This window comes from Perkinsus marinus, assembly GCF_000006405.1.
Source record: "Perkinsus marinus ATCC 50983 genomic scaffold scf_1104296937140, whole genome shotgun sequence".
Taxonomy (NCBI): Eukaryota; Perkinsozoa; order Perkinsida; family Perkinsidae; genus Perkinsus; species Perkinsus marinus.
The window spans coordinates 579,738-606,813 of NW_003213889.1; the positions used below are offsets into that span (position 1 = coordinate 579,738).

The 27,076-nt window shown below is 49.9% G+C and overlaps 10 protein-coding genes across 10 annotated transcripts in view; 2 read left to right on the forward strand and 8 right to left on the reverse strand.

The window, feature by feature from the left end:
* The first annotated feature begins 143 nt into the window (after positions 1 to 143).
* On the forward strand, positions 144 to 1,149 carry Pmar_PMAR023454 (hypothetical protein). The gene has a single exon (XM_002783286.1). It carries the CDS (start codon positions 537 to 539, stop codon positions 915 to 917), a length of 381 nt encoding a protein of 126 aa, XP_002783332.1. The 5' UTR covers positions 144 to 536; the 3' UTR covers positions 918 to 1,149.
* Positions 1,150 to 1,935: 786 nt separating this feature from the next.
* Pmar_PMAR023455 (conserved hypothetical protein) lies at positions 1,936 to 4,969 on the reverse strand. Its single transcript, XM_002783287.1, has 20 exons — positions 4,780 to 4,969; positions 4,634 to 4,723; positions 4,485 to 4,557; positions 4,288 to 4,433; positions 4,203 to 4,236; positions 4,073 to 4,155; positions 3,927 to 4,019; positions 3,773 to 3,834; positions 3,650 to 3,726; positions 3,484 to 3,587; positions 3,366 to 3,440; positions 3,232 to 3,321; positions 3,078 to 3,182; positions 2,953 to 3,026; positions 2,743 to 2,897; positions 2,524 to 2,687; positions 2,394 to 2,477; positions 2,284 to 2,343; positions 2,090 to 2,236; positions 1,936 to 2,044 (listed from the first exon to the last, which is right to left on the reverse strand). The coding sequence occupies exons 1-20, from the start codon at positions 4,963 to 4,965 to the stop codon at positions 2,015 to 2,017; spliced, it is 1,932 nt and encodes a 643-aa protein (XP_002783333.1). The 5' UTR covers positions 4,966 to 4,969; the 3' UTR covers positions 1,936 to 2,014.
* A 245-nt stretch (positions 4,970 to 5,214) lies between these two features.
* Positions 5,215 to 7,131, reverse strand: Pmar_PMAR023456 (M protein, serotype 49 precursor, putative; the record flags this gene model as incomplete). The annotated part of the gene is made up of 3 exons (XM_002783288.1): positions 5,215 to 5,751; positions 5,797 to 6,027; positions 6,238 to 7,131. 3 exons carry the CDS (start codon positions 7,129 to 7,131, stop codon positions 5,287 to 5,289), a joined length of 1,590 nt encoding a protein of 529 aa, XP_002783334.1. The 3' UTR covers positions 5,215 to 5,286.
* Positions 7,132 to 7,472: 341 nt separating this feature from the next.
* Pmar_PMAR023457 (hypothetical protein) lies at positions 7,473 to 7,888 on the reverse strand (the record flags this gene model as incomplete). Its single annotated transcript, XM_002783289.1, has 4 exons — positions 7,473 to 7,526; positions 7,576 to 7,630; positions 7,680 to 7,788; positions 7,840 to 7,888. The coding sequence occupies 4 exons, from the start codon at positions 7,886 to 7,888 to the stop codon at positions 7,473 to 7,475; spliced, it is 267 nt and encodes an 88-aa protein (XP_002783335.1).
* A 209-nt stretch (positions 7,889 to 8,097) lies between these two features.
* On the reverse strand, positions 8,098 to 9,024 carry Pmar_PMAR023458 (hypothetical protein; the record flags this gene model as incomplete). The annotated part of the gene is made up of 5 exons (XM_002783290.1): positions 8,098 to 8,217; positions 8,267 to 8,416; positions 8,471 to 8,681; positions 8,726 to 8,856; positions 8,884 to 9,024. 5 exons carry the CDS (start codon positions 9,022 to 9,024, stop codon positions 8,098 to 8,100), a joined length of 753 nt encoding a protein of 250 aa, XP_002783336.1.
* A 3,331-nt stretch (positions 9,025 to 12,355) lies between these two features.
* Positions 12,356 to 13,271, reverse strand: Pmar_PMAR023459 (Immediate-early protein, putative; the record flags this gene model as incomplete). The annotated part of the gene is made up of 5 exons (XM_002783291.1): positions 12,356 to 12,535; positions 12,587 to 12,732; positions 12,784 to 12,856; positions 12,934 to 13,023; positions 13,080 to 13,271. The coding sequence occupies 5 exons, from the start codon at positions 13,269 to 13,271 to the stop codon at positions 12,356 to 12,358; spliced, it is 681 nt and encodes a 226-aa protein (XP_002783337.1).
* Positions 13,272 to 15,501: 2,230 nt separating this feature from the next.
* Pmar_PMAR023460 (hypothetical protein) lies at positions 15,502 to 16,895 on the forward strand. The gene is made up of 8 exons (XM_002783292.1): positions 15,502 to 15,702; positions 15,750 to 15,858; positions 15,903 to 15,976; positions 16,032 to 16,200; positions 16,248 to 16,385; positions 16,433 to 16,623; positions 16,667 to 16,739; positions 16,784 to 16,895. The coding sequence occupies exons 1-8, from the start codon at positions 15,542 to 15,544 to the stop codon at positions 16,802 to 16,804; spliced, it is 936 nt and encodes a 311-aa protein (XP_002783338.1). The 5' UTR covers positions 15,502 to 15,541; the 3' UTR covers positions 16,805 to 16,895.
* Positions 16,896 to 17,580: 685 nt separating this feature from the next.
* Positions 17,581 to 20,514, reverse strand: Pmar_PMAR023461 (transmembrane protein, putative; the record flags this gene model as incomplete). The annotated part of the gene is made up of 19 exons (XM_002783293.1): positions 17,581 to 17,690; positions 17,864 to 17,938; positions 17,984 to 18,080; positions 18,126 to 18,197; positions 18,243 to 18,342; positions 18,392 to 18,477; positions 18,517 to 18,612; positions 18,663 to 18,749; positions 18,792 to 18,863; positions 18,915 to 19,049; positions 19,095 to 19,163; positions 19,215 to 19,340; positions 19,398 to 19,504; positions 19,563 to 19,678; positions 19,727 to 19,839; positions 19,881 to 19,985; positions 20,032 to 20,139; positions 20,185 to 20,283; positions 20,380 to 20,514. The coding sequence occupies 19 exons, from the start codon at positions 20,512 to 20,514 to the stop codon at positions 17,581 to 17,583; spliced, it is 1,908 nt and encodes a 635-aa protein (XP_002783339.1).
* A 1,062-nt stretch (positions 20,515 to 21,576) lies between these two features.
* Positions 21,577 to 23,302, reverse strand: Pmar_PMAR023462 (DNAJ domain protein, putative; the record flags this gene model as incomplete). The annotated part of the gene is made up of 6 exons (XM_002783294.1): positions 21,577 to 22,225; positions 22,276 to 22,397; positions 22,745 to 22,870; positions 22,918 to 22,964; positions 23,013 to 23,125; positions 23,173 to 23,302. 6 exons carry the CDS (start codon positions 23,300 to 23,302, stop codon positions 21,612 to 21,614), a joined length of 1,152 nt encoding a protein of 383 aa, XP_002783340.1. The 3' UTR covers positions 21,577 to 21,611.
* A 459-nt stretch (positions 23,303 to 23,761) lies between these two features.
* Pmar_PMAR023463 (conserved hypothetical protein) overlaps positions 23,762 to 27,076 on the reverse strand; it is a gene marked incomplete at both ends in the record, with an annotated part of 20,937 nt that continues 17,622 nt past the window's right edge. The window contains 17 exons of the mRNA XM_002783295.1: positions 23,762 to 24,038; positions 24,104 to 24,162; positions 24,208 to 24,297; positions 24,349 to 24,486; positions 24,538 to 24,622; positions 24,670 to 24,978; positions 25,025 to 25,094; positions 25,140 to 25,215; positions 25,427 to 25,535; positions 25,582 to 25,730; positions 25,784 to 25,897; positions 25,943 to 26,218; positions 26,265 to 26,390; positions 26,438 to 26,614; positions 26,667 to 26,777; positions 26,824 to 26,944; positions 26,995 to 27,056. Of these exons, the coding sequence (XP_002783341.1) occupies positions 23,762 to 24,038; positions 24,104 to 24,162; positions 24,208 to 24,297; positions 24,349 to 24,486; positions 24,538 to 24,622; positions 24,670 to 24,978; positions 25,025 to 25,094; positions 25,140 to 25,215; positions 25,427 to 25,535; positions 25,582 to 25,730; positions 25,784 to 25,897; positions 25,943 to 26,218; positions 26,265 to 26,390; positions 26,438 to 26,614; positions 26,667 to 26,777; positions 26,824 to 26,944; positions 26,995 to 27,056 (2,349 nt within the window). The remainder of the gene's footprint in view (positions 24,039 to 24,103; positions 24,163 to 24,207; positions 24,298 to 24,348; positions 24,487 to 24,537; positions 24,623 to 24,669; positions 24,979 to 25,024; positions 25,095 to 25,139; positions 25,216 to 25,426; positions 25,536 to 25,581; positions 25,731 to 25,783; positions 25,898 to 25,942; positions 26,219 to 26,264; positions 26,391 to 26,437; positions 26,615 to 26,666; positions 26,778 to 26,823; positions 26,945 to 26,994; positions 27,057 to 27,076) is intronic.

Here is a 27,076-nt window from a genome sequence, read left to right on the forward strand (position 1 = left end):
CAATACTGTAGACCAAGGGTCTTCCCCGAGGATGATACTCCAGTACAAGTATCGGAGTGATAACTAAGTACACAACAACCACAATCCGTCAAAGTAAAGTACTTCATAGAGCGAGTAATGATGAGAGTTCAGTAATTGCCGCGGCATTAGTTAATCAATGAAAGTTACGGTACACCCGTTGAAAACACTGGATCAAAATCGACAGGAACTGAGTACATAGGCAGCATATGAAAAGAAGGGTTGGCAGTCATATTGGAGGCGAGAGGGGTCATCCTAGGGAAAGCGGTACCCCTTGGGGCCGCTGTAACAGGGGAGCTCCACGGCTCAGGTGACGACAGAACCTTTCTGGGGCTTCTAGTGGATCGAGTTCTTTTACCACGACCTTTGAATGGGGAGAATCTCGATGGAAATCTGCTATCGAATGGCGAGTAGGCTACGAACTCATCCGGGTCGTCCTCCTGCCACCATCCTAGTTGGCATTGCTCTCTGAATCTATCGTCAAACGGTGAGCACACAATCAGCCCTTTGGCGTGTACATGCGTGCTGGTCTTGGGTTGATAGCGGCCAGGCTTGGAGGTCAATCCCACGAACTCAGCATCGAAGGGGCACACTGCCCCCCACCCACAGGGGCGCCGTTCATCAACCTTCTTCTTCGACAGATGTTCATGATAGGACCGAACATCCCAATTCTTCGGCTTCAATTGATGTCCGATGAGATACTTCTTGGCAAGTCTTATCCTCTTACTATTGCGCTTGCGCCCCCTCGAACTACTCTGGGACGGCCATTTAGTGACCCGCTCAAACTCCTCAGAAAACGGACTGCATGCCTGGAACCCGTCCAGGAAGCGCGATTCGTGAGACATATAGTGCGGAAAGCGCTGGTCAAACGGCGAGAAGGTCTGGAACACGCTCTTTGAGGGCCTCTCCTTGTGGTGTGGCTTATGCCTAATGCATGCAGAATCCTTCAACCCACGACGACGACGACGACGTTTAGACTTGCGCTGCTTAGGTTCAGTATCAAGTTGCTGGAGAGAGGCAGGGTCGACGATACTGCCGACTACAGCCCTCGTAGAGAACATCTGCGACGAGCGACTTGGAGTTGTCTCATCCCATAGGAGGAACTTGCCGGACGCCCCTTGCGCTGGTGCAGTGGGAGCTGAATAGGGACCAAAGACCACCGGGACGACTATCACGCCGCGATGACGATCAGTGGGGTAAGTAGTCGCATCATGCCGAGGAATGGGATGAGCATTCGAGTTAATCAGCAGCTCGTGTCGAGATGCTTGTGACCGCAACCTGAGGGGCAGAAGCTAAGTGCAATCCAGGTCTACATCGAGATATCACCAGTGATGATGATGATGATGTTTATTGGCATTGACATGAAGCGGTATGGGGATGTTATACGGTTGATGATGAATCATAGTCGATGGCACATCTTCACGAGACGGCTGTGATCGAACAGAGCCAGCCGTCTCCCCATCCACATGATCCACATAAACCTATTTTGTTTCATGCGGAGTATATTGCCAAGTTAAGAATGGCAGCCTAAATCGCCTATGCCGACCCTCATCCAAGACTCTCTCAACGCTACAGTCGAGACTGACTACTGCCCATTCTATGATGTGAGACATCTTCAGGCGAGCGCGGTAGGCCTTCAGTTGTCGGCAGCATTCCGACGTGCTGTATATGGTCCAAAAGACTCTGAACAATGCTCGAAGCCAATCGGATCCGATAGCTCCGAGAAGGTACTACACTCACACCCTTCACGATCGGAAAAATGATGAAGTAAAACAGCAGGAAGCCTTGTCAATCTTCCAGGTGCATGAACTCAGGGCTCTTCGATGTCGATTCACACAATCAGGTCCCATTGTAACCCCCCGAGGATCAAGTACTGCTATTTTGTTCGGGTGATAACTAAACCAAACAATAGTGAAGGGTGGAAGTTTCCAAATGTTTTCTGTGTTGCTACTAAACGGTAGTAGCAGGTGTGAAGCCGAACGGCGACCGAATATGTCTACGAAGCCTGCTGGGTTTGCTCCTCCACCTGACAGAGGGAAATAGGCCGATACTAACATGAGAAAAGGTCTACTCGTTGCTGCCACTCCTTGAAGGTCATGATCTCGCCCCGTGGCTGCCGCCCTGCCGCACTTGGTAGCTGTTGTGACCACAAAGGTAGGACGGACACTGATCGTGACTTGGACGTATCTGCTGGGCCCAGTGCCCGAGCATGGCGAACCTGACGCGAAGGGGGATGCCTATCGAGCGTATCGCCCCGTAACCTACCTCATCTAGAAGATGTTGTTTCCCATTCTCATTTTCCACGCGGCTCAATAGGCTCTGTACCTGTTACAGGGCGGCATGTGGTAGATGGTGCGTAGAAAGGGAGTACTCACCTTGATGATCGAGTTAAGAGGATCCACCGATCGATAAACCTCCAGCATACGATCGAATCGACTCTTAGTTTTCGACATTTTTGCCTATACAAGACTTTGCAGGGCGCTGACAAACATCAATATTGCGCACATCTTTCGACGAGGCTTGGTCCTGCTGCTGTTGTTGCTGTCGCTTGTCGGGAGAAGAGGGTTTGGAATCATCATCATCACCAGCCGCACCCTCACGATGGCCACCAACATCCCAAAGCATAGTAGGACGGCACTCCCGACGCTCATAAGGGTTCAATGAGCCACCTGAGACGACCATCCATACCTCTTGGGGGCCGGCGACCAGTGAAGTCCACATCACCGTTCATGCCGCCCTTCTTGGCACCGCCCTTCGTCGTGGTTCCCAACTGACGTGCCCGACGCTTGGCCATCTCCAAATCAGTCTGTTGCTGCAGCTCAAGATTCCTCCTATTGATCTCCTGTACCCTCCGAAGGCGTTGATTCTCAGCCTGGAACCTGACACCCACACAGGAGTGTGCCCTCGAGCAAGGTTGGCCTCCGTGGTGCCCACTTCTGCTGGTTGGCTTTGATCTCCTGCGTGACCTCCTTCAGTCTAGTCTCCTCTTTATTGAGTTGTATCTCAATCTGTTGACACCGAGTTGAGCCTCACTACAAACTGATCCCACACTGTCGCACCTCGCTCCTGTCCATTTGCGATAGCTCGGGGTTTTGCAGCTTCTGCATCAGAGCCTCGATCTTAGTTACCAATTGGCTCTCCTCCATCGCCAGACTCGTCGAGACCTGTAATAAGACCAGATCAAGGCAAGGCATCCATAACATGGGGCATCACCACTGACTGCCCTCCGTGCTTCTTGGCAATGTACTTATCGATGTTCTCACTAGTCCACTCGAACCGTCTACCTTCTTGCAGCTCTTTTATCTGTCAACATGTTACTAATTTCGGAAGGTAACCCCCCCAGCCACCTTCTTTGGTGCACTCAGGGCCACCTCCTGGGCGTGGTCAGGACCAACAGCAGCTGTCCACAATTGCAGTTCGACCTAACATCAAGGACTGTATGTGAGAAGAGCATGATACCAATACCTCGCTGATAGGCTGGTTACTAAGGCAGGTAACAGGTACCATAGCCGCCACTCCGGATAGCAGTCGGATGGCCAGATTGTGATGCAGGGTCATAACCTTGATAGCTGAGGGCGAAGGGGCGAGGTGGTGCACTACCACCACCATGGCTGCTCGACCACTTACGTACCTCCATTGGTGGTGGGTATCCGGACCTGCACTGGCTTGTCGAGTGCCTTGAGACCGGTGATCTCAGCCATCATGTAACTACGACTTGAACCCATGAACACAGACAAGCGACCAACTGCCTTACCCGTCTCCACCGTCTGCGGTCGTGTCCATCTGCCCACTGCTATTACCCGAGGTGTTTTGGAACTGATCGGAGGAGAACAATACTACCGACCCGACGAAGCACACGTTCCCTCCCCGAGGAGCCCCTACAGGGGAGTTGAATCGCCGTCACTCACCGTAGTTTGCAGCCGACAGAAACTTCCTGTTAGAACAGAATCCCTGAGCTTCTCAGGAAGCTGTACGTATTCAAAGCACAGCTGCCGAGTAACCTAGGACAATAAGCGACTATTTCAAGATGAGGACGCCGACGATAAGCTGCTACGAGCATCTTGCGTGCCATCGGCAGAGTGAGCTCCTCCTGCCTTGCCTTAGTCGCGACCAGAGCTTTCTCGTGTTTTCGAGAATCTATACCAGTCCAATGCCGATTCCACACTGTACCGCGCACGCCTTACCTTTGACAGTCTCCTTGTTGCCAGCATCTACTCCCTGCGACAGGATACGCTGATATGACCGACTACAGGAGTACGGCGGCCTTACCTCCTCATCCTCTTCAGCATCACTCTCCTCCCCAGAGCTGCTCTCTGACTCGGACGACCCCGAGGAGGCCTCCTCTTCATCATCGTCATTATCATCACCAGAAGAGGAACCAGACTCGCTTTCACCGCTTGAGGATTCACTCGACTCTGAAAAATGCACCATGATGGGATCGAACCCGGGACCGACCGCTACGCCACCTGACTCCGCATCAGACTCCTCGCCAGCCTTGGACTTCTTCGGTGACCGAGACGCTGGCAATGTCGTTACACCCTACAACAACACCGCCACTCATACCTTCATCAAATACCCAAGGACCACGACCACCCACACTATACCGCCCTCCTACCTTTGCCTTTAACCTCTCTAAGGCTTTCTTCCTCTCACGATATCTCACCAGCTGCTCATACCTCTCGTTGAATACAGCTTCTCGTTCGACCTACAGGGCAAGCCATAATAAGCCCCTGGGCAGGTGGTGACTCGACAACTGGTGACCTCAGTCATCTCCTTCAGCTTCTGCCTATCCTCATCGTCTATCATAAGGTCATCACCAAAGAGAGGGGCCTCCAGTTCTGGCAGGACAACTGACGACGAGCCCCCTGTCGCGTTGGTCCCCTTCGCCCTCTTGTTGCTTCTGCCTGCTCCTCCTCCCCGACCAGTCGACTTACGTTTGGGTGCCATACTGGTAAAGGGGAACTACACTTCTTCAATCTCAAATTCAGCGAATGAAAAAACAAATTGACGAGATGAAATTTCATTTTCGTCGAGTGGAAGGAGTTCTCACGGGATGAAAGTTAGAATTCGAAGTGAAAGTTCTTTTTTCGTGTACCCCTCGAAAATCGAATTTAAGCTCTTCAATTTGTTATTTCCCTTGCTGGATTTGACATTGAAAAGCTGCAGTGTGTCACCATCACTCAACGCGTAATCAGTGGTGACACGCAAGCATTACATAGATAGTAGGAACTGTGCAAAAAAGGAAATATCGGTGCAACCACTCCACCGTTACTCAGCCATGGGCTCATCCGGGTCGGGGATCCTCTTCTTCTCCAATGCAGAACTATCATCTCCAACCTCACGTTCGAGGAAAGCCAGAAAGGAATCTCCAAACCGTTCTCGCTTATCATCACCGTCCCCAGCTGCTCGGTTCAGTAATGAGGGCCTGGGGCCATCTGCCTGGGGCAACTCTGCTGACCCCAGAGCTTGTCGTTCCTCCACAGTGAACCCAAGCTGCTCAGTCAACCTCTGTATAGCCGTCTCCTCCTCCACCTCTCCAGCATCGCATGCTCTCACGAATGCTATTACCGCTCGAGCCACCTCTCTACGGTCTATCAGATAGGGCCGATCCTGCATCTCTTTCTGTAGCTTCTGCAAGCAGGAGTTGACCACCTTCTCCAGCTCTGCTACCCTGCCCTTCAGGGCCTCACGCTCAGCAGTGATGGCAGTGACGGATCTTGTCAAGTCGAGAACCTAATACGGGCCGCATTCCCGAAGTGACTAAGCTTAGTGCCCAACCTTTTCGCTCTGTTCCTGTAGTTTTCGCGATTTCTGTTCCTCAGCAGCTAAAGCAGCCTGAATCCTCGCCTTCTCGGCTAGTGCATCATCCAGCCGACTTTGGAGCTCATTAGCATCCCCGAGCTGAAGGTCCTCAGCATTGTCAATAGCAGCAGTATAGGAGTCCAAAGCCTCCTGCGAGGCGGCTAGAGATCGCCGTAGTCTACACACTTCGTCCTCTAGAGTTACTATCTACAAAGACAACCATACACTCAGTGGAAGCTGCCAATCATATCGACTCATTTCCCCTCTATCATAAACATGCTGTTTCACCACAACTGAGCTCACGATGCGATGGTCATAGTTTTCATCCAACTGAACTGTATCACATTCCTCTAATATCATAACTTTCCAATGTTGTCGAACTCTATCGCTCCGCTAAAGATAAGTCCTCAGCATTACCTGTCGGGCCTGGTCAGCCGCGTTGACTTCTGCCTCCATCCCTTTCCTCAGACGATCCTTCAGCGTGTCCAAGTTGCCAAGGTCCCTCACTGCCCCCTCCAGAGCCCTCTTCTCCTCCTCCAACTGCTCCACACGAGCCTTATACCGCTCCACCTCCTCAGCATGGCTCTGCATCTGCTGCATTGCATCAAACTGTGCCAATAGAGATGAATGCTGTTGTTGAAGGGAAGCATAAGCATCAGCTAACGTCGAGAAACTATCATCACCACCATCATCACGGCTCCCACTCCTCTCCTGTGGGAGCTCCACCAGAGGCCGCTCTGCTAGTTGTTTCTGAAGCTGAGCTACTTGAGCTTGTAGACTCTCGACCAGACCACGGTCCTCAGGAGTTCTACTCCCATCCTCTGCACGCCTCGCGGCGGAACCAATCCCAGTTGCTATAGCGGCGTGAGTCGCCGTCTTGACGTTGGAGATGGCGGACGTAAGGACCCCGACACCCCAGTTCCCTACTACCCCTCCTATCCTGGACCCATCACCCGCCTCGCCTGGCAGCCCCCTCTCGAACTGAGCTACTACAGGTCGTTTTGATAGCATCTGCCGTATACTCTCCCACTCTACCTTCTCATCCGTCAACACATTGCCATCAACAGCCCTCATACAGTCCCCAGGCCTAACGTCAAGCTTCTCTGCTATGCTCCCTGCATGCACTCGGGATATCCTATATGGCGGCTCGATCTCTGCGAACTCCATACCCAACGCTCCCGGCAAGGCAAAAGTGACCTCGTACCGTTCACTCTGGTCCCCAGTACGAACAGGCTGCGCCCGAGGAGGGCTCTTCTCACGACTAGGCGGGGACACTACTGCCGTTGCGAGAGGAGAGTCGGCGAGCCTCATATCAGAAAGTTTCTCCGATTTCGGTCCTAATCTGACCTCAGTCGGCGAAGGCAGTGGTAAAGGAGGCGGTGGAGGGGGAGGCGAAGGCGGCGGCCTGTCCTCCTCATCCTGTGGGGTATCAGCCGGCAACATGTACCCAAGTGTATCAAGCTGGATAGAGCTTAGAGTATCCCTCTTTGCACAACTCACAACACAACAACAAGGAAGTGATACCGCATAGCAATGGTATGGTGACACTGAATAGGAGCAGCAGGGTTGCAATAGTACGTCTCACTCATAGAAGAGAGGGTTATACATCTTAGTGCAACTTTTAGTGTTGAAATTACTCCAAAAGGGGATTCTTACGGATGGGGCTCATCAGGGGTACCATCTGGTGCATGTAGACGAATGCCCAACTGAGAAGAGATCAGTCAAAGGGAAGATGAGCAGCGATGATGCACTTACAACATCCACATGCAAATAGTCGTTAACCATACGAGGAGGATGGAGAGTCTGATGCCTGAGGAGGAAAGAGGTGGTGACCTCATCCGACAATCACGCGGAATCACTTACTCTCGCCCTTCGTAATCTTGGGGGTCTCCTTAGCGAAGAGGATGGGGGCCACAAAGGTGAACACTACTCCCAATACGGCGAAGATGATGGTACCGGTGATGAGACCTGAAAGGATACGATACTGGTCGGAGCTTAGGAAAGAACGCCGCCTCTTACCGGGAGCATGGAATCCGAGAGAAGCGGGAGCTACAGCGACAGCACTCATGATGACAGTTCCAAAGGAATGTGGATAAGCAAAAAACTCCTGAGGCGAATCCCCCAACCATAACGCCACTTCAAACGAAATGTTTTCCCTTAGCATTATGAAACTCGAGAGGTGTTACGACTAACCAGGGGCATGCTCCGCTCCTCCTCCTCCTCCTTCTCGGGGCGGCCTTCTCTTGATCCCGATAGTGCCAGCATAAGGGTTAGCCCTCATTGGGGACAGGGGTATATTGAACACTCCGACAGAACAGTCTTGCTAAGAATAAGTGCCGCGATAGATGACGAGAGCATGCCTATACTGCTGACACCATAGGAAACATTGACGAGGACCTGAGCATCGGTGTAACTAGAGGCCACTGTGATGATAGACGTCGATTACCTCACGAAGGCTGGCAGGGATAGTCGGAGTATCTCTGAAGTAAGCGTAGCATGCAGAGTAGCTGGTGCCACCCATGAGACCAACAAAGACCATACAACAGGTGTAGAACTGGAAGGCTGCGGTATCAGAGGGGAACAACTCGTATCGGACCTGGCATGGGAACACGATGATGCTCAGTAGTGACAAGGAGGGGAAAGCACTCACAAAATGCAGTTTGGACTCGACACCCCAGAGGGTACAGTTAATTAGTTGCAGGAGAGTTGGAATCCATATGAGGGCCACAGGGGGGTTGGGCATCTGAGCAAGGAGGGGTGCGACGACGATGCTACCGACTGGTGGTAAGGGGCGTACCACACCAACGACACCTCGTGAGACGGCTACCCCAAGGTTATAACCAGCATATGATATGGCGTAGCTGAAGACGGGTGGCTGGTAACAGACCCAACAACAACAACCTACGCGTTAGAGCCTATCAAGCTATGTTGGTCACCAACAACAGCAGCAGACTGTAACGTACTGCGATCAAGGAAACTCTGAGTGATGAGATATTCCAGGAAGTATACCGCACCCTGGAGAGGATGCATGCAGGTCTACAACGGGGAACTACTCTGGCTTACGAAGTTCAATACACCGCCGCCTGCCAACCTCATGCAACGAGTGGCAGTCGCGAAGGAGAGAGGCTCGCTCCTCGACTGAAGCTCCTCAGTGGCCTCATGGGTGCCAAGGTGATCTGCTGGGTTGTGCTGATCAACGAACATAAAGGCAGTATAGAATCTGAAGGAGGAGGAGGAGGAGGTGACTGATGAGAGGGTTGGGGGGGGGGGCGTCTTTACATCGGTATCAAGACGTTCAACGATAACATGAAAGCTACCGTGCCCACTTCATTGGAGTACGCTGATTTGGAGAGAGCATACAGTACAGGGGCTACCAGCCCCGATACACCACTACCGATACCCCAGGCCCCCAGGGTAGCAGGAGGAAGATGATAACATCGGGAGACCACCTACAGGGCTCTGATGGAGGAGGAAGGGGTGGGGAGGAGGAGAAAGGGCTCACGAGTATTTCGCCGATGCTTTGACTGCTACCACTGGTGATAGCAGCTACGAGAGATATACTGAAGCCTAGGGTCGATGTCGCAGTAGAGGAGGAGGAGGAGCCTCGGACAGCATCTGAAGGAGTGATCACGGTCGGAGGAGTTCTCATGGGCCCTACACCCTCTGAAGGCAGTAGAGATAGCAAGGAGGAAGTAGCTGAGACCCTGCAGGGAGAGGAGGAACTTAGTACGGCTTTTGAAGGAGAAATGGGCGACACCAAATCTGATAGGACTACTACTACTACTACTACTACTACTACTACTACTACTACTACTACGACGGTCGGTTTTTGATGATACCTCGCATGTAGGGCGCTGGCGAGTATACAACTAAGGAGCTGAACGAGACCATAGTAGGGCATGTAGTCTACTTTATTGAAGTCGTAGGCCAAACTCTGGGAGGTGGAGTATCTACCAAGACAATCTGAATTAACACTCCAGAATAACTCATAATACCTAAATACGCAACTACCAATAACTAACCATTATTCGATATAATATTCCCAAAGAAGAGTTGCGTCGACTGGAGGTTCCCAAATGGATGGTCCCCTGCTACCAGCCTTATAGAGACCAGTACGACCCAAGAGGGTTCTCCATCATACGGATATGGACTGTCTTATTCTGCTTCAAGAGATTCGTCAGTTGCTCGATTATGTAAATAATAAATTTCATCGAGCTCGGCAGCATTCATGTGTGATCGATCCTCCCAAGCCTTCCCCCTCTAATTGACTTGAGAGGTGTTGTTGGACAGCCCCTCCTTACATTAGGTGGAGGGCAGTATTGTTGATTATACCCAAGAGGAACACACATGCATATAATTTCTTCGGTGCATCCAACCTCTCCTCGGCCACTGCAAGAAGCGGAGACTCGGAACTCCTTCCTACTGCTCCATAGGTCATGCGAATAGTCCTATGTGCTAGGCTGAACTGAAGTCGTGCATAAATAAGTAAATCGATCAGACGGGCGCGCGCCAAGTTGTTGCGTTATAATAAGAGGCTCTGACTGAATATGGGAGAGAAACACTGTACGGTTTCTTGGCGGAGAATCTCCCCAGCTGGGGATCGTACCATCATCCCAGATAAGAGGGAAAGTGTGTGACCTAGCGAAGTACCCGTGAGGCGAGCGCTAAACAACCTGTTGTGTTGATGAAAGTGAGTGCTGCAATGACAGAATGGCAGACTCGAAGGACTGCTGTAGGAATGTGGAGCACCCCAGCAGTGCGATCTTTTTTCTTCTTACCCTTGATACTGGGGGACTAGAGATGAGGCACTTGACTCTGTAAGTTACAGACTGTAACTATTGCTCGGGTAGCTTAAATATCTGACTCATCCTCTGGTCAGTATTGCCAAACCCAGACCTCGGCTCTCGGGCTTCAGGTTTGAGGTTTGGTCAATACCTCTCCAATTCCCAGTTGGGATTTCTCTATCAGTAAATATCTGAACTGTCAGTAAGATTGCACGGAAAGTGCACGAACAGCGCAGAACGACGGTTTCGCTGAAACCAACTCCTATGGCCTTAGGTACTCTCAAGACAGCAGTTATTGACTAAGCCTGCCTTGGATGTTGTCCTTCACTTGGATAGCAGTTCGGGTTCCACCGTGAACAATAAACAACAGAATAGCTAAAGTCAAAATCATTACGCGATCATTACGCGAGCGAAATTGAAGGTCGGGCACGCATAAAGAAGACAAGAAAGATATTATTATTCGGGAGTCAACTTGATGAAAAAACACCACTCGCAGGGCGGAATCCTACTGTGAGCGAGAGCACGAATCACAAGGGAAACGGTCATCAATATGATGACCGTTATTCAGGTGTGAATCCTTGACTGAAGGAAAAATCTAGCTTGCAAGTTCACCCAAAAAAACAAGGGATTGCGGGTGAAAACGGAGAACGGGACACCCGAAACCCCCCCCCCCCCCGAAACCCGACAGGGCAACCCGAAACCCGAACTCTTATCCAAGTGAAGGCCATCGTCCAAGGCAGAACTGATCCCAATAAAACCAGAAACCCGAACTGTTATCCAAGTGAGGAGTGTCATCCTAGGACGAACTGATTCAAGGGAGGCTGCCCTAGGGAGTCCATTAAGCAACGATCCAAGCCCAAGGTGATCGTAGGGCAACCTGCGCTGTCCATGCAGTTTACCCCATAGATATTTAAGACTAACTGGTTCAGCTAAATCGGAATATTCGTTGCCAACCGGATTTCAAAGGGAGTTGAGATGTTTCTGTTGATAAGTCAGATAATCTCATATAAGTGGCAACGAGGTGTGAGAGTTCCTCCGGTGTCGCTGTAACCAAGACGTTTGTGAAGGAATGACGTAGTTCCGCTCTCATCCGATTGGAAATATCTATACATTCACACATGGATGAGTTCATCAACCCCACATATAAGCACTAGGTCCATCCATGTCCCAGGAACCAAGCAGGACCGAACCTATCAGACCCCTGGCCATTTGGTAAATTCAAAGATGACCCCGCCTAACAGGATACATCAACATACTCCTGGTCGCAAGTTGCGACCAGGAGTATGTTGATGAGGTGTTGCGACTCGCAACGCCTTCCTAAGCGGATTACAGCGCATTCTGTGGTGAAACATGTCTCCCGAACAGATTACACCAAGCTTGGTAGGGACTACTTGGCCAGGAAAATAGCTCATCTTTGAAGATTTCATCTCATTCAGGTAGGATTCACCACAGTTAACCAGAAAAGTCGTCCACTGCTGTTGATCAAGCAGAAATCACTAGCACCATCATCTTGGCATAATCTGGTACAAGGGGGAAAATTTTTGTGGAAATCGGTTGGTATTTTCCCAGACTTGGTGTGTTCCGGTCCACGGAGGGGTCTGTACGACATTTTGTCAAATTCAGACTTGCAGTTTCGCCAAGTTTGGCGAGTTGGCGAGACCTAGGTCTCCGTGTTATTATCAACAGTGTCCTTCAAGATGATACAACACACACAGCCCAACGTCAATAATCAAAATTCCAGTCACTACTGGTTACACCTGAGAAACATGGATACGGCGACTATTTCCTAGGATGTTCCAAGATCCTCTAGCAGCCCGTGTCTGGGCGAGAGCTTGGATAAACTCAGCTAAGCTCGGAAGGCCAACCCACAAATTTAATGCCCCAATACATCGAACACGGGGCCGCCGCACTGTGTTCTCAGCATCTACTCCCTGCGACAGGATACGCTGATATGACCGACTACAGGAGTACGGCTGCTTTACCTCCTCATCCTCTTCAGCATCACTCTTCTCCCCAGAGCTGCTCTCTGACTCGGACGACCCCGAGGAGGCCTCCTCGTCATCATCGTCATTATCATCACCAGAAGAGGAACCAGACTCGCTTTCACCGCTGGAGGATTCACTCGACTCTGAAAAATGCACCACGGTGGGATCGAACCCGGGACCGACCGCTACGCCACCTGACTCCGCATCAGACTCCTCGCCAGCCTTGGACCTCTTCGGTGACCGAGCCACTGGCAATGCAGTTACACCCTACAACAACACCGCCACTCATACCTTCATCAAATACCCAAGGACCACGACCACCCACATTATAACGCCCCCCCTACCTTTGCCTTTAACCTCTCTAAGGCTTTCTTCCTCTCACGATATCTCACCAGCTGCTCATACCTCTCGTTGAATACAGCTTCTCGTTCGACCTACAGGGCAAGCCATAATAAGCCCCTGGGCAGGTGGTGACTCGACAACTGGTGACCTCAGTCATCTCCTTCAGCTTCTGCCTATCCTCATCGTCTATCATAAGGTCATCACCAAAGAGAGGGGCCTCCAGTTCTGGCAGGACAACTGATGACGACGACGAGCCCCCTGTCGCGTTGGCCCCCTTCGCCCTCTTGTTGCTTCTGCCTGCTCCTCCTCCCCGACCAGTCGACTTACGTTTGGGTGCCATACTGGTAAAGGGGAACTCCGCTCAGGTTTTTTAAAAACCTTTTTTAGCTTCACAAGAGAGCTTGTAATGTCCAGTGACTGGACTCCAGTCGCATGCTATTCTCTGCGATACTGACTATATGTACTAAATCAACCGGATCCAGCTCGCGAATCGACTCTCATCTTGCACAAGCCAAGCAATTTCGCCTGCCTGAATATTGGTAGTTCATCTCCCTAATCCCGATCAGGAGAATTGCTGTTCCTTGTACTGCATCGCTGAGAAGGGTTCGTGATCCTTCGTTTTTGCCAATGATGTGTGACCGGCGCTCCACGATTGCTCGGGAGCAGTTTTATTCTGTACTACGGTTCAAGAGGAGAGTTTCACCGTTGAGCTGATACTCCCAAAAAACCTGCGGCACTACAGGTTCTACTCAGACTCTCGACATCTCATCCATCGGTCCACCTGTCTGAACCAAGATGCTCAGAAGCCAATGCATCGGGAGGACTGCGCTCTCGACATTTGTGTTCGCGTGGCTTTGCACCAAGATTCTGAGTCTTGAAAGATTCTCGAGAAGGAGAGATCTTTCATTCGCTTGCCTTACTCTTTAGCCCTACTGACAAACAGGCTGTTTGAAACAGCCCTAGATTGTGCAAATAATAAATTTCATCGAACTCGGCAGCATTCATGTGTAATCGATCCTCCCAAGCCTTCCCTCTATAATTGACTTGAGAGGTGTTGTTGGACATCCCCCTCCTTACATTAGGTGGAGGGCAGTATTGTTGATAATACCCAAGAGGAACACACATGCATATAATTTCTTCGGTGCATCCAACCTCTCCTCGGCCACTGCAAGAAGCGGAGACTCGGAACTCCTTCCTACTGCTCCATAGGTCATGCGAATAGTCCTATGTGCTAGGCTGAACTGAAGTCGTGCATAAATAAGTAAATCGATCAGACGGGCGCGCGCTAAATTGTTGCGTTGTAATTATCAACAGTGGCCTTCGAGAACATACCCATTCCAACATTAATGATTCAAATTCCAGTCACTACTGGTTACACCTGAGAAACATGAATACGGCGACTATTTCCTAGGATGTTCCGAGATCCTCTAGCAACCCGTATCTGGGCTTGGATGAACTCAGCTAAGCTCGGAACGGTAACCCACAAATTTAATGCCTCAATACATCGAACACGGGGCCGCCGCACTGGGATGGTCACAGACTTGGTCGTCATTTGTGGGTGTTATTATGCTCAGCTGAACGTATTAAGTGATTGATCGCGGATGATGGAAGCGCAGGGTTACTCAGTAAATGTTGCAGCCAGTGATGACCCAAGATGGTTGGTTACCCTGATCTTCTCCATCAACTATACCCTTGCCTGCTGTGGGTGATGATCCCTGTTGGTATAGACCATCCACACTTACTTCAAACTGTCGTAAACTTCCGATTTAACCTGCTCAAACCGATGCTGTCGGTCATCAGTAACCTCATTGCTCGTTGAGACATGCCCGCTGTCTATCTGTAGGTGTTCTCATGGTAGTTGAAGGAATGTAGTACTGGAGTGGGTATGAAAGGACGAGCTCATAGGATTAGGTAATCCTGTCCGGGGGCATCTCCGGCGGGCACCTCCATGACACAACGTTGCCCCACGGTTGCATGCATCATCGATCTAAGGCTAATATCATTGGGGCAAAACGTTTGAAAACTCTGTATGCATTTCCGTACCGTCAGGCGGCATGGGATGGTGATTTTCAGGCCTAGTGGGGCGTGTGTCGTCGTAGTAGGAATTCGATCGTCCGAGGAGGCATCAACGCTATTGTCTTATGAGGAACAAGATATATGTATATCTTCCTCTTTGCACCGCTCTTGGTCGCCACATTCCTCAGTAAAACGTCGAGGGCTAATATTATGAGTGCCCGCGATGACGAAGGGCACTCATAGTAGTCGGCGTACTCTTGTGACGTTGGCGAGATGGATAGAGGTGCCATGGCCTCGCTAGCAGTGGCCCAGCTCAGCCGGTCAGGTGAAGACCTGATGAAGCCATGGTGTGGTATGAGTATTTCCTCCTCACCACTGTTATAACTTGGTAGAACATTACTCATTGCATTGTATGCCGTGGGTAGTGACTGAACCCTTCTCAACCTCGAATGCTGCTTCCATTGTCACGTTGATAGGCGTTATCTTTACATGCATGTTTCCTGTCACTTCCTCATACCTAGTTGAGTTATAGCTGGCTGGGTGATGCATGTTATCGTGGGTTTAGTTAATATTCAAGATAGGGCTCGGTTATCAATGGCAGAAGATGCAATAGACGGTGGAGGTCTTGATGTCCTCGAGCGGCAACGTCGAGAAGCAGAGCAACAAGAGCCTCCGATAATTGAGATGTTCAACCTCTTCCCGCATGAAAGCGGTATAGTGATGAGACGGGGAGTGGAGCTGGGCATAATTTGCAGGTATTATATCCGCGAAGGTTCGATTTCCACGACTTACATTTTTTCAGTGCTGTACTCATCGCCCATTGCGTTTATCTCATCATGTTTTACTGGCCAACAGAGGGTCTGATGGAGAGCGACTTGTCGTTTTTCGACAGACTCCTCCTACTCCTCTGCGTAATACCCTTCCTGACCTCAGCAACGATGTCGGCTATTCTCAGGTTATACGTGTAGTAGCTGCAGTGCCGCGACCATTCTTCTGGTTCAAGACCAGAAAGCTCTTTGTCGAGGCGAGGTGATGATGACCTATGCCAACAACCTCATCCGTATCTACTCATGATGAACCTTAGATATGAGCCAACACCTCAGTTGGTGGCCCAGCGTCTTATCGACATATACTTCCATCCCTTCCGAGTTGAACGGTGGTTGCTCTGGAGTTACTACATCTGGTTGGGCTTCGTCGTAGCCCTCCTGTGGCTCACACCAAACTCCGTATCGGGGCCCTCGCAATTGGCCAGAGTAGGCCTAACAATAGCCAACTTGCAACAACACTGTTGTCTTCATAGGCTTTGTGGAAGCACGTGATGATGAACTTAGCGTCAATCATACTCCATCGAGTTGTATGCGTGAGCCTTTTTTATTGGCTCATGGAGTCGGATTTCAAGCGCGGAATTCCTGCTGATGTGTTAGACAAATACAGCAAGGTTAGATGACCGGTATACAAGGCATATCTTCATGGTGTGCATTTCAGGTGGAGACTTTTTCACCGGGGTATTCATTGTCACCTTGCCGTTACGCTAATAAGCATTTTATATACAATTCTGGTGAATGCGCGATCTGCTACTGTGCTTATGAGAAGGGGGAGCATGTCCGAGTGCTGTGCTGTGGCCACTCCTTCCACACTGATTGTGTTGATACATGGCTAATGGGCCATCAAAATAGGTATGATCATAGCCTTGGCAATATCCCTATTCGTATTGTTCAGATGCCCTTTATGTCTAGGAGTGGTTGGTCCTGCTTTTGATGATAAACTAGAGCGACATGTAACCCACTGTCAGGTGAGCCACATGTTGAAGTAGGTTGGGTTATATATTCCCTTCAGGCTGGCAGACCCGGTGATTGATCTGATGAGCGATCCAGTTCCATACTTCTGGTATTTTTGTACGATGAAAAAGGCAGTATATTCGCCTTATGTTACTATGACCATCTTCTTATTGTTACCATTTCTCTGTTACGCCTTACGTTACGTGCAACGTATAATCTCAAGGCGCCTCCTCATTTGGTTATACTGGTCGATATCGTTGATCTTGAGTTTCCAAGTTGTCCGCTCGAACAGCTGCGAATATATATGAGTAAAACGACAGCCTTGAGACTTCAGAGCTGCGACAGGCAAAACCTAATGATTAGAGTGCATTGAACAACGTTTCCACGGCTTGCACGTTGCGGATACAAGTCTGTGGGGAACTACTGAGTACACTGTTGTTGGTTAGACAACAGTATGACTGATCCGGAGGAACACTGCTGATTAAATCAGTGTTTTCAGGTCTTCACCCAGGCGGACTGAAAACTGTTGCGATATTCTCAACCTGTATCCTTTGCATAATTCCTCTCGTCGAGAGATTCGCCAGATGTAACTTAGCATATCGGCATTGAGGTGTTCACCCTTCCCACATACTCACGAACCCAACATTAGTATTAATGGATAACTTGGCTCATGGCGAGTGATGAATTATGTGATGATACACATCTGTGCTGTGCACAGTACGAACCAATTGAAAGTTATGGTCATCTGCTATTGAAACTGGTGCTATGCTGCTGTCCAATAATCGACTTCAACTCGGCATTCTCATTTTGCAGCTGTACGAGTGTTGAATCCATCTCACCTGTGAAGACGCTGATTTACCGTAAACCCCCAGTCACCGTACCGATGAGTTTATACTGCTGTTCCACCGTATCACACAGGCTGATGTATTCGGGATGGGTCTGTACGGAGAAGCTAGACTCGCTACCTGACGGGTGCAATGGCGATACAACACCAATAGCTTGCCGCCGCCTCTGCTCGTTGAGGTAGTCTTCCAGTTGATGACTCCTATCAAAGAGAATCTTCCGCAGTGCGTTGATAGTCGTCCATACCGATGAGATTCCTCATGTAGTGCGTGCCGGGCTTCTCGAAGTTTTTCACTCAGCCGTTGATTCTCAGCAGTCACAGCTGCGAGCTGTGTCGCCAACTTTGCCGATTCTCGTGATTGGTGATTTCCTAACTCACACATGAACACATTGGAACAGCTCGATTGCCCCCTACCCGCCGTGCTCAGCTGGCGGCAGGCATCCTCAGCTCGATTCCTATCCTCCCCTGCTACTGCTACCATACGCCGCTGTTCGGCTAGCAGATCGTTCATCTGTGAGCCGAATTTTGTGGCGCGCGACAGAATATGTCTTCTCACTTCTCGTAATTGCTTCAGAAGCTGCTGGTTCTGATCCTCAGTTGCATCGAGATCAATTTGCAAACGATGATTCTACTAGGAAAGCTGATTCCTGTACAAATAAGCATTCCGGCTCACCTGCTTAAAAGCTTCACTCAGAGATGCCTGGAACTTCTCGTTCTCCTTGGTCAGCAGATCCAGGCTTTCCTCCAGTTGGTCACGCTCTTCCTGGAGTGTACTAATTGACGCTGATCGTCTGAACAACACGTCTATGAAACTGCTTCTACCAGGGATCGAACCTGTGGCCGTCCAAAGTCGCCTGATGATAGAGTTCCCTGATATCATCCCTCTCCAGTTCCACAGCTCGAAGAGCCTACCAAACTGTCGCTGTCACAATTAAGATTTCTGTCACTTCGATTGTCGTCTGAGTATCTCGTTTTTGCTGGTCCAAGGCAGTCCTAAAGTTGGACGCTTCTCTCGAAAGACGGATGACTTCAGCGTGGAGGGACTGAAGCCAATCAGCGATGCGGCGGCAGCCTCATAATACAATACACCAACCTGATTCTCCCTAGTCATGTGAGCAACATCCTCTGTGATATTCCGGACCTCCTGCTGAGACCCGTCCAACTCCGTACACAGACGCACCTATCGGCAGTCTTATAGCCCAATAACAAGGAGGATGTTCACCGTCTCCTCTTGAAGTTCTTGGATAGTCCTATGAAGGGCAGCACTCTCATCATCTCGAGTGTTGAGGTTAACCTGATGAAAGACGACGACAGTTCACAGGCACCGATACTTGGTGAGCCCTACCTGTTGGCCCTCAGTCTCCCGCCTCAGCTGCTCCACTTTACGATTCAGTTCTCCCACTCGGTCACTGAGCTCCCTATTGGTGGCCCTCAGCGACGACACTTCCTCTGACTTATCATCAACAGCTGATTGCAACTCCTGAAGAGAGCGAGCATTGGGAATTCGCTGTAAATCTGAGCCTACATCCCTCTCCCTATCAAGGGTTAACATAGCCGTACGCATGCGCACTATCTCCTGCTGCTGCTCGGCAACCTGATGAAGCACTCCTCTGAACTAAGCTGTACCGTCGTGGAGCACACATACCCTCCTCAATGTATCGACATTCGTCTCCTCATTGGCCGTTGCACTCTTGCCGACGTCCGCCAACTTGGACGTGGTCACCTCCAGCTCAGACAGTAGCGAGCTCTGGGTGTCCTCCAACGCCTTCACCTACACGTACCATGCTAGAAGGTAATCGCCGACCCCAATGGTCCTCGCCACACTGACCATCGTCATCATCTTCTTCAGTTGCCCTTCAGCCCTCTCCTTCTCCTTCTCCAAGAGTGCTATCCTCCTATTGGCATCATCCAGGCCCCGACTTGCTGTAGACTTATCTACTATGCAATAACAACAACAATCTCGTGAACCATTACATCACCGACAACCACTAACCAGTGTTCTCAGTAACAACTGCGCCCCTGAGGGCCTCCACCGTCGCCTCAAGCTTGGCCCTAGCCTTCCGCTGAGCTCCGAGATCGGTCTTCAGCGCCTCCACTCTAGACTGGCATCTGACCACCGACTGCTTTCCTCTACACTACCACCCCGGGCCTCACTACCGATCCAACTCCAACTTCATGTCCTGCCCAGTTTTCCTGGCCGCATCCAAGTCCACCTGCATACCATTCGCCTTCTCCTCAGCTTCCCTACACCCCTCAGTAGCACTCTTCATCTGAAGAGCCACCTAAAAAGCTGAGTACTAGCAGTACCCACCTGCGCCTTCAGTCGTGTCATCTCCTCCTCCTTAGCTTTCGCCTCCCTTTGCAGTCTAATGACCTCATGAGCCAGTCTATGATTATCCGAAGTGCTGTTCTCCACCTGAGCTCTACCACTGCCGCGACCTTAGCAGTGTTGACACTACTACCTCTTCGCGAATAGTCGACATTTTCCCCTCGAATTCCCTCACCCGCTCCAGCATATCTCTTTTAGTAGCACCAATCTCTGCCTCATAGTTCTCTTTTTCCACCATCGCCTGAACGCCACGTCCTCCTCGAAATGACAGCCGTAGTGAACCCACCTTCTCCGCCTCCTTCTGTGAGCTTTCCTTCACTCGATCGAGTTCCTTCTCAAGATCTTCCTGCCGTTTTCTCAATGCTGTGCACTCGTCCGTGATTCCCTATAATGAGGGTATGTGTGGTGGTAGTAGTAGTAGTAGTAGTAGTAGTAGTGATAGTAGTAGTAGTAGTAGTAGTAGTAGTAGTAGTAGTAGTACCCGTCGTGCAGACTCCTCCTCCTTGATGACCATGGCCAGCTTCTCACACAACGCCTTTAGGTCATCCCTCTGCCGTGTGACAGCTTCCACCTTCTCCGACAGGCTTGAGTCTGGTGATGAGAGATCGACGGCCATTGATACCACCACTGCTGATGATAACTTTGATGTACATGTACGGCACCGCAAGTACATGCATTTTCTCAACCTAGTCTTCGAACAACACTACGGGGCGAAATGAAAGGTTCTTGGAAACTGCCATTCGACTTCCCCTCTCTTCGTAGAGCTGATCAGCTGCCCACAGACGGGGGTACGCCCGGGACTATTTTACGATATATAACCCAATATGGTTGACGACATATAGAGGAAATAAGCTCACTCTACGGACATCGCTCATGCTTTCCATAATAAACATAGTTTTCGTACAAGTAGGCGGAGGCAGAGTACTGTGTACAAGTACTAGAAAGGCGGTCGGCGTAATGCACAGCCCTATCCCCCTTCACTTCATGGTATATTTCCTATACCGTGCCTCTAGGAACTCAGCCGGAGAACCGAAGCATATATTCCAACACTACCTGAAATGTACCAACAGCCCCATCATTAGTAACTGGCTGCAGAATTCTCCTCCTCCCCTTCCTCAGCAGCCTCCCCTTAAAGCCAATGTAGTTGCCCCTGACGATGGTCAGGATACGTACATCACCCTCCGATTACAATTGACAACCCGAGACAATCATAACTACTCGAATTAATTTCATCGAAAATGCGACTTGTGTACCGCCAGAAGCCACTCTATGACGCTGCTGCAGGATGCGCCACAGGTAGTGGTGACAGTGAGCGCCTATTGCTACCACCCTGTTGTTCCTTCGGGCCCACTGTCACCAGAGTCTCAGAGTTGTCTCCTCTCATCGCGCGAACCTGTCAGGAAATAATTTTCCTCGCTCAAGCGTACCACACCTCGCCCACTTTATCTCTCAAGTGAATACCTATCCTCCTGCTCTCTGTCACCAATGGTTCAAAGCACGGCCGTACTCGGGAAGGGAAATACGCGCCTATAATCGTTCGTGAATAATTCACACATCCTGTATTATAACCTAAGCCCGCACCGACTGCCACCCCAACGATCAGCTCAAATACCATCGTTACAAAATCTTACTGAAATTACTCCATACCACTCCCCACTGAACTCAACCAAAAATGGACATGAAAACTGCGCCGCTCCGCTCATCTCAATAACCCTACAAGATTCCCTCAAGGCCCTTCAGCTGCTCCTCCGTGAGGGTCTCCGGGAATTCCACTCGGAATTCCACAACCAGATCTCCAGCTTCACTCGGGACATCTTTCAAGGGCATGCCTTCGCCCGCATACCGTGTCACCAATCCCGACTTCGTAACCTCACCACTGCGATTAAGAACTATCTCATGACCATCCAAATGCTTGATAGTCTTAGTAAACCCCAATAGAGACTCCCTCAGGCTGATGACATACTCCATGTAAAGATCTTGTCCAACTCGCCGCATCGTAGGATGAGACACCGTTCGTATTACATAAATAACAGATCCAGCCGCCTTTTCAGGGCTTTCATCACCAGCGTACGGTATGGTGATTTTATGCCCATCAGGAACGCCCTTTTCCACTACTACTTCATACGTGTCAACTCCTGCCACAACTCGGGCCCCATGACACTTAGGACACTTTCGAGCAGCAATCTTTCCTTTCCCTCCACATCTCCCACAAGGCTCATGCAGATGCTGGTACATCCCCGGGCCCAATTTAACCATACGGACTATAGACCCCTGGCCTTGACAGTCTGGACAATCTTGAAAATCCTTCTTCGTGCGCGCACCCGTACCTAAAAATCTCTTTCTTGAATGCTAATACCTTCAAATCAATTTCGCTCACCTCTACACCGCCTGCATCGTTTCTGTTTGAAAGCAGTAAGCTTGAATGTTTTCCCCGAATAGATATCATTCAGCGATACAAAGAGTGGTATCTCTAGATCAGGCGACTTGTCGGACCGACGTCTGAAAACAGTGGCTCATACACAACAGCTACTCCTCGTATATGGTGAAGTATGGGGAGGAAATAACTTCATGGGCTCATCGTGAGGAACAAAATTATTCCATCGAAGCGAATAAGAGTTCCCCATGCACTTCAAACGGATTTCATCGATTAAATAGATGAAGTTTCGGTAAGACCAGGGAGGAATTAACGTTTTGATGGTTATAGCTTCAACCCAGAACGCATCCACGATCGAAATTGGAGGCGCGCAACTCCGACGAGAGCATCGTCAGCTTTACGAAGTGCTACTCTGGCATAGTACGAGTGATGGTATAGGTACAAATACACTTCCTCAATGAGACATCACTACCTTCCTCCTCCTCCACCACCAAAAAAGCCTCCAAACATTTCACTAAAAGGGTCATAAAAACCACCCTGGCCCTGAGCCTCCCTCTGCGCCAACTGCTGGAGCCCGTCTACACCGTCTAGGTCGTACCTGATACCCAACATACACATCAGGCTAGCATAACTACATGCCACTACACTCGACGCTTGTTGGGGTCGCTCAAAACTTCGTAGGCTTGTGAAATCTGACAGTGGCTCAATACAAGTGCACGGATAAAGCTTCATAATTTTACTTTCTGAAAGATATCCTCATCACCTCCTTTATCAGGATGGTTTTTCAACGATAATCGTCGATAAGCCCGCTTGATCTCAGAGTCTGTAGCCTCTGGAGTAATCTCCAATAATCCTAATTTACCACACACTCCACCCCCTTCCTACCCCACCTACACCTACTGTAGTAATCTTGCGCCTCATCGTCGAAAGGCTCATCATCTTCAACCGACGCTGATTCCTTCTTGCCAGACCACCACCCAGCATTACACAGAGCTAGTAAGCTCAGTATGAGGAGGACGACGATCCTCATGATAATAAGGACCAAAACTGAATTATTAGCAGATAGTTCACGGATGGCGCTCCAGGACCACATTTTTGGGCGCGCGCTTTTTACGTAGCACTTTTGAAATTATTTTCGGTGTCCACCTATCGATTCGACAGCCGCAACTCCAGAGCCTCCTATGTTGCATTGATCGTCGGAACTGTATCACGTACTGTTATTGAGAGAACTTCTCCAGCTAGTGTCCTGCTCTAGAATTGTACAATGATGAACGATGCATGGTCAATCGTTCTCAGTGTTTTCGTCAGGATACGCGGCGAATCTCGTCAATCTCTGTCCCCATCTTGCCGCCTCGTGTTAATGTATTAACACAACAGGACGAGTCTCGTACGACTATTAGATTTCAACATGTTCATTATGATGATGATGATGGTGAATTCTCTCCCTCCTCCTCCTCAACACCGACACTCTCGAGGACCTGACGCTCATCTACGCGAGCAATAGTGTACCAAAACAAACCTCTTCGGCCTTCTTTTCAAGATTGCTACGGAATTTCTGCAAGGCTCCTTTGATGCCGATCACTTGGACTGACGAGCAAAACTCGGCACACTGATGATCATCTATGTCGTCTTCACCTTCATTCAACTCATTCTGCGAATTCTCAAGGTTCTCCAATTCCTTGCGAGATTCCTCAACAATATCCTCCCCCTCAGCCTCAGTCTCCTTGTCTTTCTCCCTCAGTTTCGCCACTTCCGTATTAGCATATCTGCAAACCAAATGGACATCCATACTCAATTTTTCCCATGCTGTCGAAAACTGAGTTTATCATACTTGGAAAATTCTTCAGCTTCTTCGTATCCTCTATTCAACTGTCTATCATACTTCCTCACCTAACAATGACAGTATGATACAAAAACGACACTAGAAACGCTCACCTTATCAAAAGCTTGCTCAACTCTAAGCTGAGTATCTCTTTCGGCCTTCTCGCTTGATTGGTCCAGTAACTCCAGTGTTTCAAGATCGGTCTGTAATGAAATGAATACGATAATTAACCACACCATAGCCATCCCCCCCACCTGATGGAATTTGCCCAGCTTCGTTTGCATGCTAGTGGCATATTCTCGCCATAGGGCCATGAACTGGGCGCAGGCTTGTCTGACCAGTCCCAACCGGAACGCCACATCGGAGCCATCCTCACTGTCGGATCGATTAACCTGAGGGCGTAAACAGTTCCCCATACCGTTCCTTCGCCCAATCGTGTCCACCTGTGATTGAGCTTTAGCCAGTTCGCTCATGACATTCGACATCCGCGTCTGCATGCCTTGCTTCAAGTCTCGTAATTCCTCTCGCCTGAAACATCTTCCTATTCACCAGGTCGATGATGAGCATATTCTTACACTTTCGTGATGTTACTTTTCTGAGCATGTTCCAAGGCTAGTAACTGTTGATTCTCCATTATAGAAATTCTCTTCGCCCCATCAGCAGCGCTATTCAATCGATCGAGTCGTTGTTTATTCTCCAACTCAGACGTTTGCGTGTCGAACTGAGCTCCAGTAAGAGCCTCCTTACGCTCCCTATCGAGCATTGACATTCCCTCTGTCACAGAAGCCCCCATGCCGCTGTAAATTCCGTCAATTCGTCTCTCGGCGTCGCCGAACTCCAAATTGAGAGAATCGCTATTGCCATTGAAATGATTCTCGATGTTCCTGAATGATGTAGTGAATCCTTGAAGCCGATCGAAAGCGATCTCACTCAAGGTTGTCAAGAACACTCCTCATCCCATCCTGCACACTGAGCATCTCATCCTTGTCCACTTCCTCCCCTGAACAGAACCAGTCCCCAACCTCCTCATCTGTCGATTACTCACCTCTTAGAATCTTTGCTTTCATCGCAGCATCTGCTCCCTTTACCTTCACCGCGAACTCCTTCATCCGCTGTAACGCCTAATCGACAACATCCATCCCCTCGGCATCCCCTAAGACACTAAGGTGCCTCTAGATTCCTTCTAGCAGCCTCCCTCTCCTCCTCAGTTCCAGCGTTTGTCGCCTGATGCCGCAACTCTGCTATTTTCTTATCAATGGCCTCGTGAGACGCATGAAACCCCTTCTGAACAAAACCAGAACTTCCTAAATTTGTCTTGCGTCGACGACCCACCTGAAGTTGGTCCATCTTGGACGCCAACGTCCTCGGTAGTGCATCCACTCGTTTTTTGAAGTTCTCCGTGAGTTTATTCAAATCACTCTGTTCTTTCCCCTTCATATTGCTACAAAAACATACGTCCTCCAGGCCATTCTTATTGCTATACCCACCTAAACTCGTTCATCAGCTGATTGAAATCTCCCTTGAACTTTTCCCCTTCGCCATTTACGTTCTTCGAGACCCCATCAAGCTCCCCTTCACTGCTCTTCTCATCTCTCTCGAACCGCTCAGAGTCCTCCTCGAGCTTCCTTTGAATATTCTGGAAATCACAAGTCTCAATCACCACGAACATTACTCTCGTCACCAGCTTACCGCATCATCCGAACGTTGAGCTTGCAGTCTTCGTTCAGCAGCGCTGATCGCCCTATCAGCCTCTGACTCCCTCTTCCGAGCATCCTGCTCAGACCTCTGAGCCTCCGAGTCCATCTGATATAACAGCATCACCTATCAGCGATCCTGCCAAGTACCCACCTGTTCTCGCATTTCCCTTTCCATCTGTCCCGTGTCACCAAGAAGCTTAGCCCTGATTCCCTCCAGCTCAGCTCCCGCCTTAGCAGTATTCTGCGATAGATAGTTCTCGTAAGCCTTCTTCTCATCGTCAAGATCGAGTCGTTCTCCCTTTTGAAGAGCCTCCATCTCCTCCTCGGTCCGCCTCAAGTCCCCATCCAGCGTCCTAGCCCGTGCCCTCTCATTTCCGAGCCTACTCTGGAGCTCCGCATAGCCCTCTTTACCAACTCCTTCATAATCCTATCAAATACCATAATCTCTCCTACACAAACCGTCACCCATTTACTTTTATTCCAATGCCGAATTCCCCACTGAGGAGACCAAACTCTTTCCGAGCCTTCAAATCCTCATTATGCATACTAGAATCCAGATTGCTCTTCGATCCACTCAAAAACTGCATCAGTTGCCCGCCCTGATATAAAGTAAGCACATACGTGAGTATAGACTAAAGTCTCCTACCAATCCGAACAGGGTCTGTGCGAGCTGCCGGGCTAAGCGCTGTTGGTTGGAGTATGTCTGTCGCTCCCCATCCAAAGCAGCACCCTTCAACTGACTTTCATCATGAGAGAGGCTCATGAGGCCCTTCAACAGGTTGTTGGCTGAGCCCCCCACACTCCCAATTTGATTCAGAATAGTCTGACATACGAATCGATACCCTACTTCCCTTGCTCGCTCATCTCGAACTCACATGTAGGCCCTTATCCATCTCCCCTGTCGTCTTCTCTTCATCAGCTGCCATGCCCTGGCTCAGTCCGGCCAGCTTACCATCCACACCGTTGAGACCAGCGTTCAAAGAACTCTGCGAAAACCAGTTCAGAACTCCTTCCCCTGCTGCTCCTACTAACCTCGAGGTCCTTCTTAAGCCCCCGGGCCTTCAAGTTGCTCTTCTCTGCATTCTGGTTCAAGTCATCCATCAGATGGTTAACGCCTCCCTGCAGGTTCTCACTAACCTCCCCTGTCTCCTCGCTGAGTGCAATGCAACATATCTATCCTCACCCTCTCACACCACCACTTACTTTATTCCCCTCATTTTAGCTTCCAAATCTGCGGCGGACGCCTTCTCCCCCTTCAGCACGCCCTGCATGAAATCGCCCAACA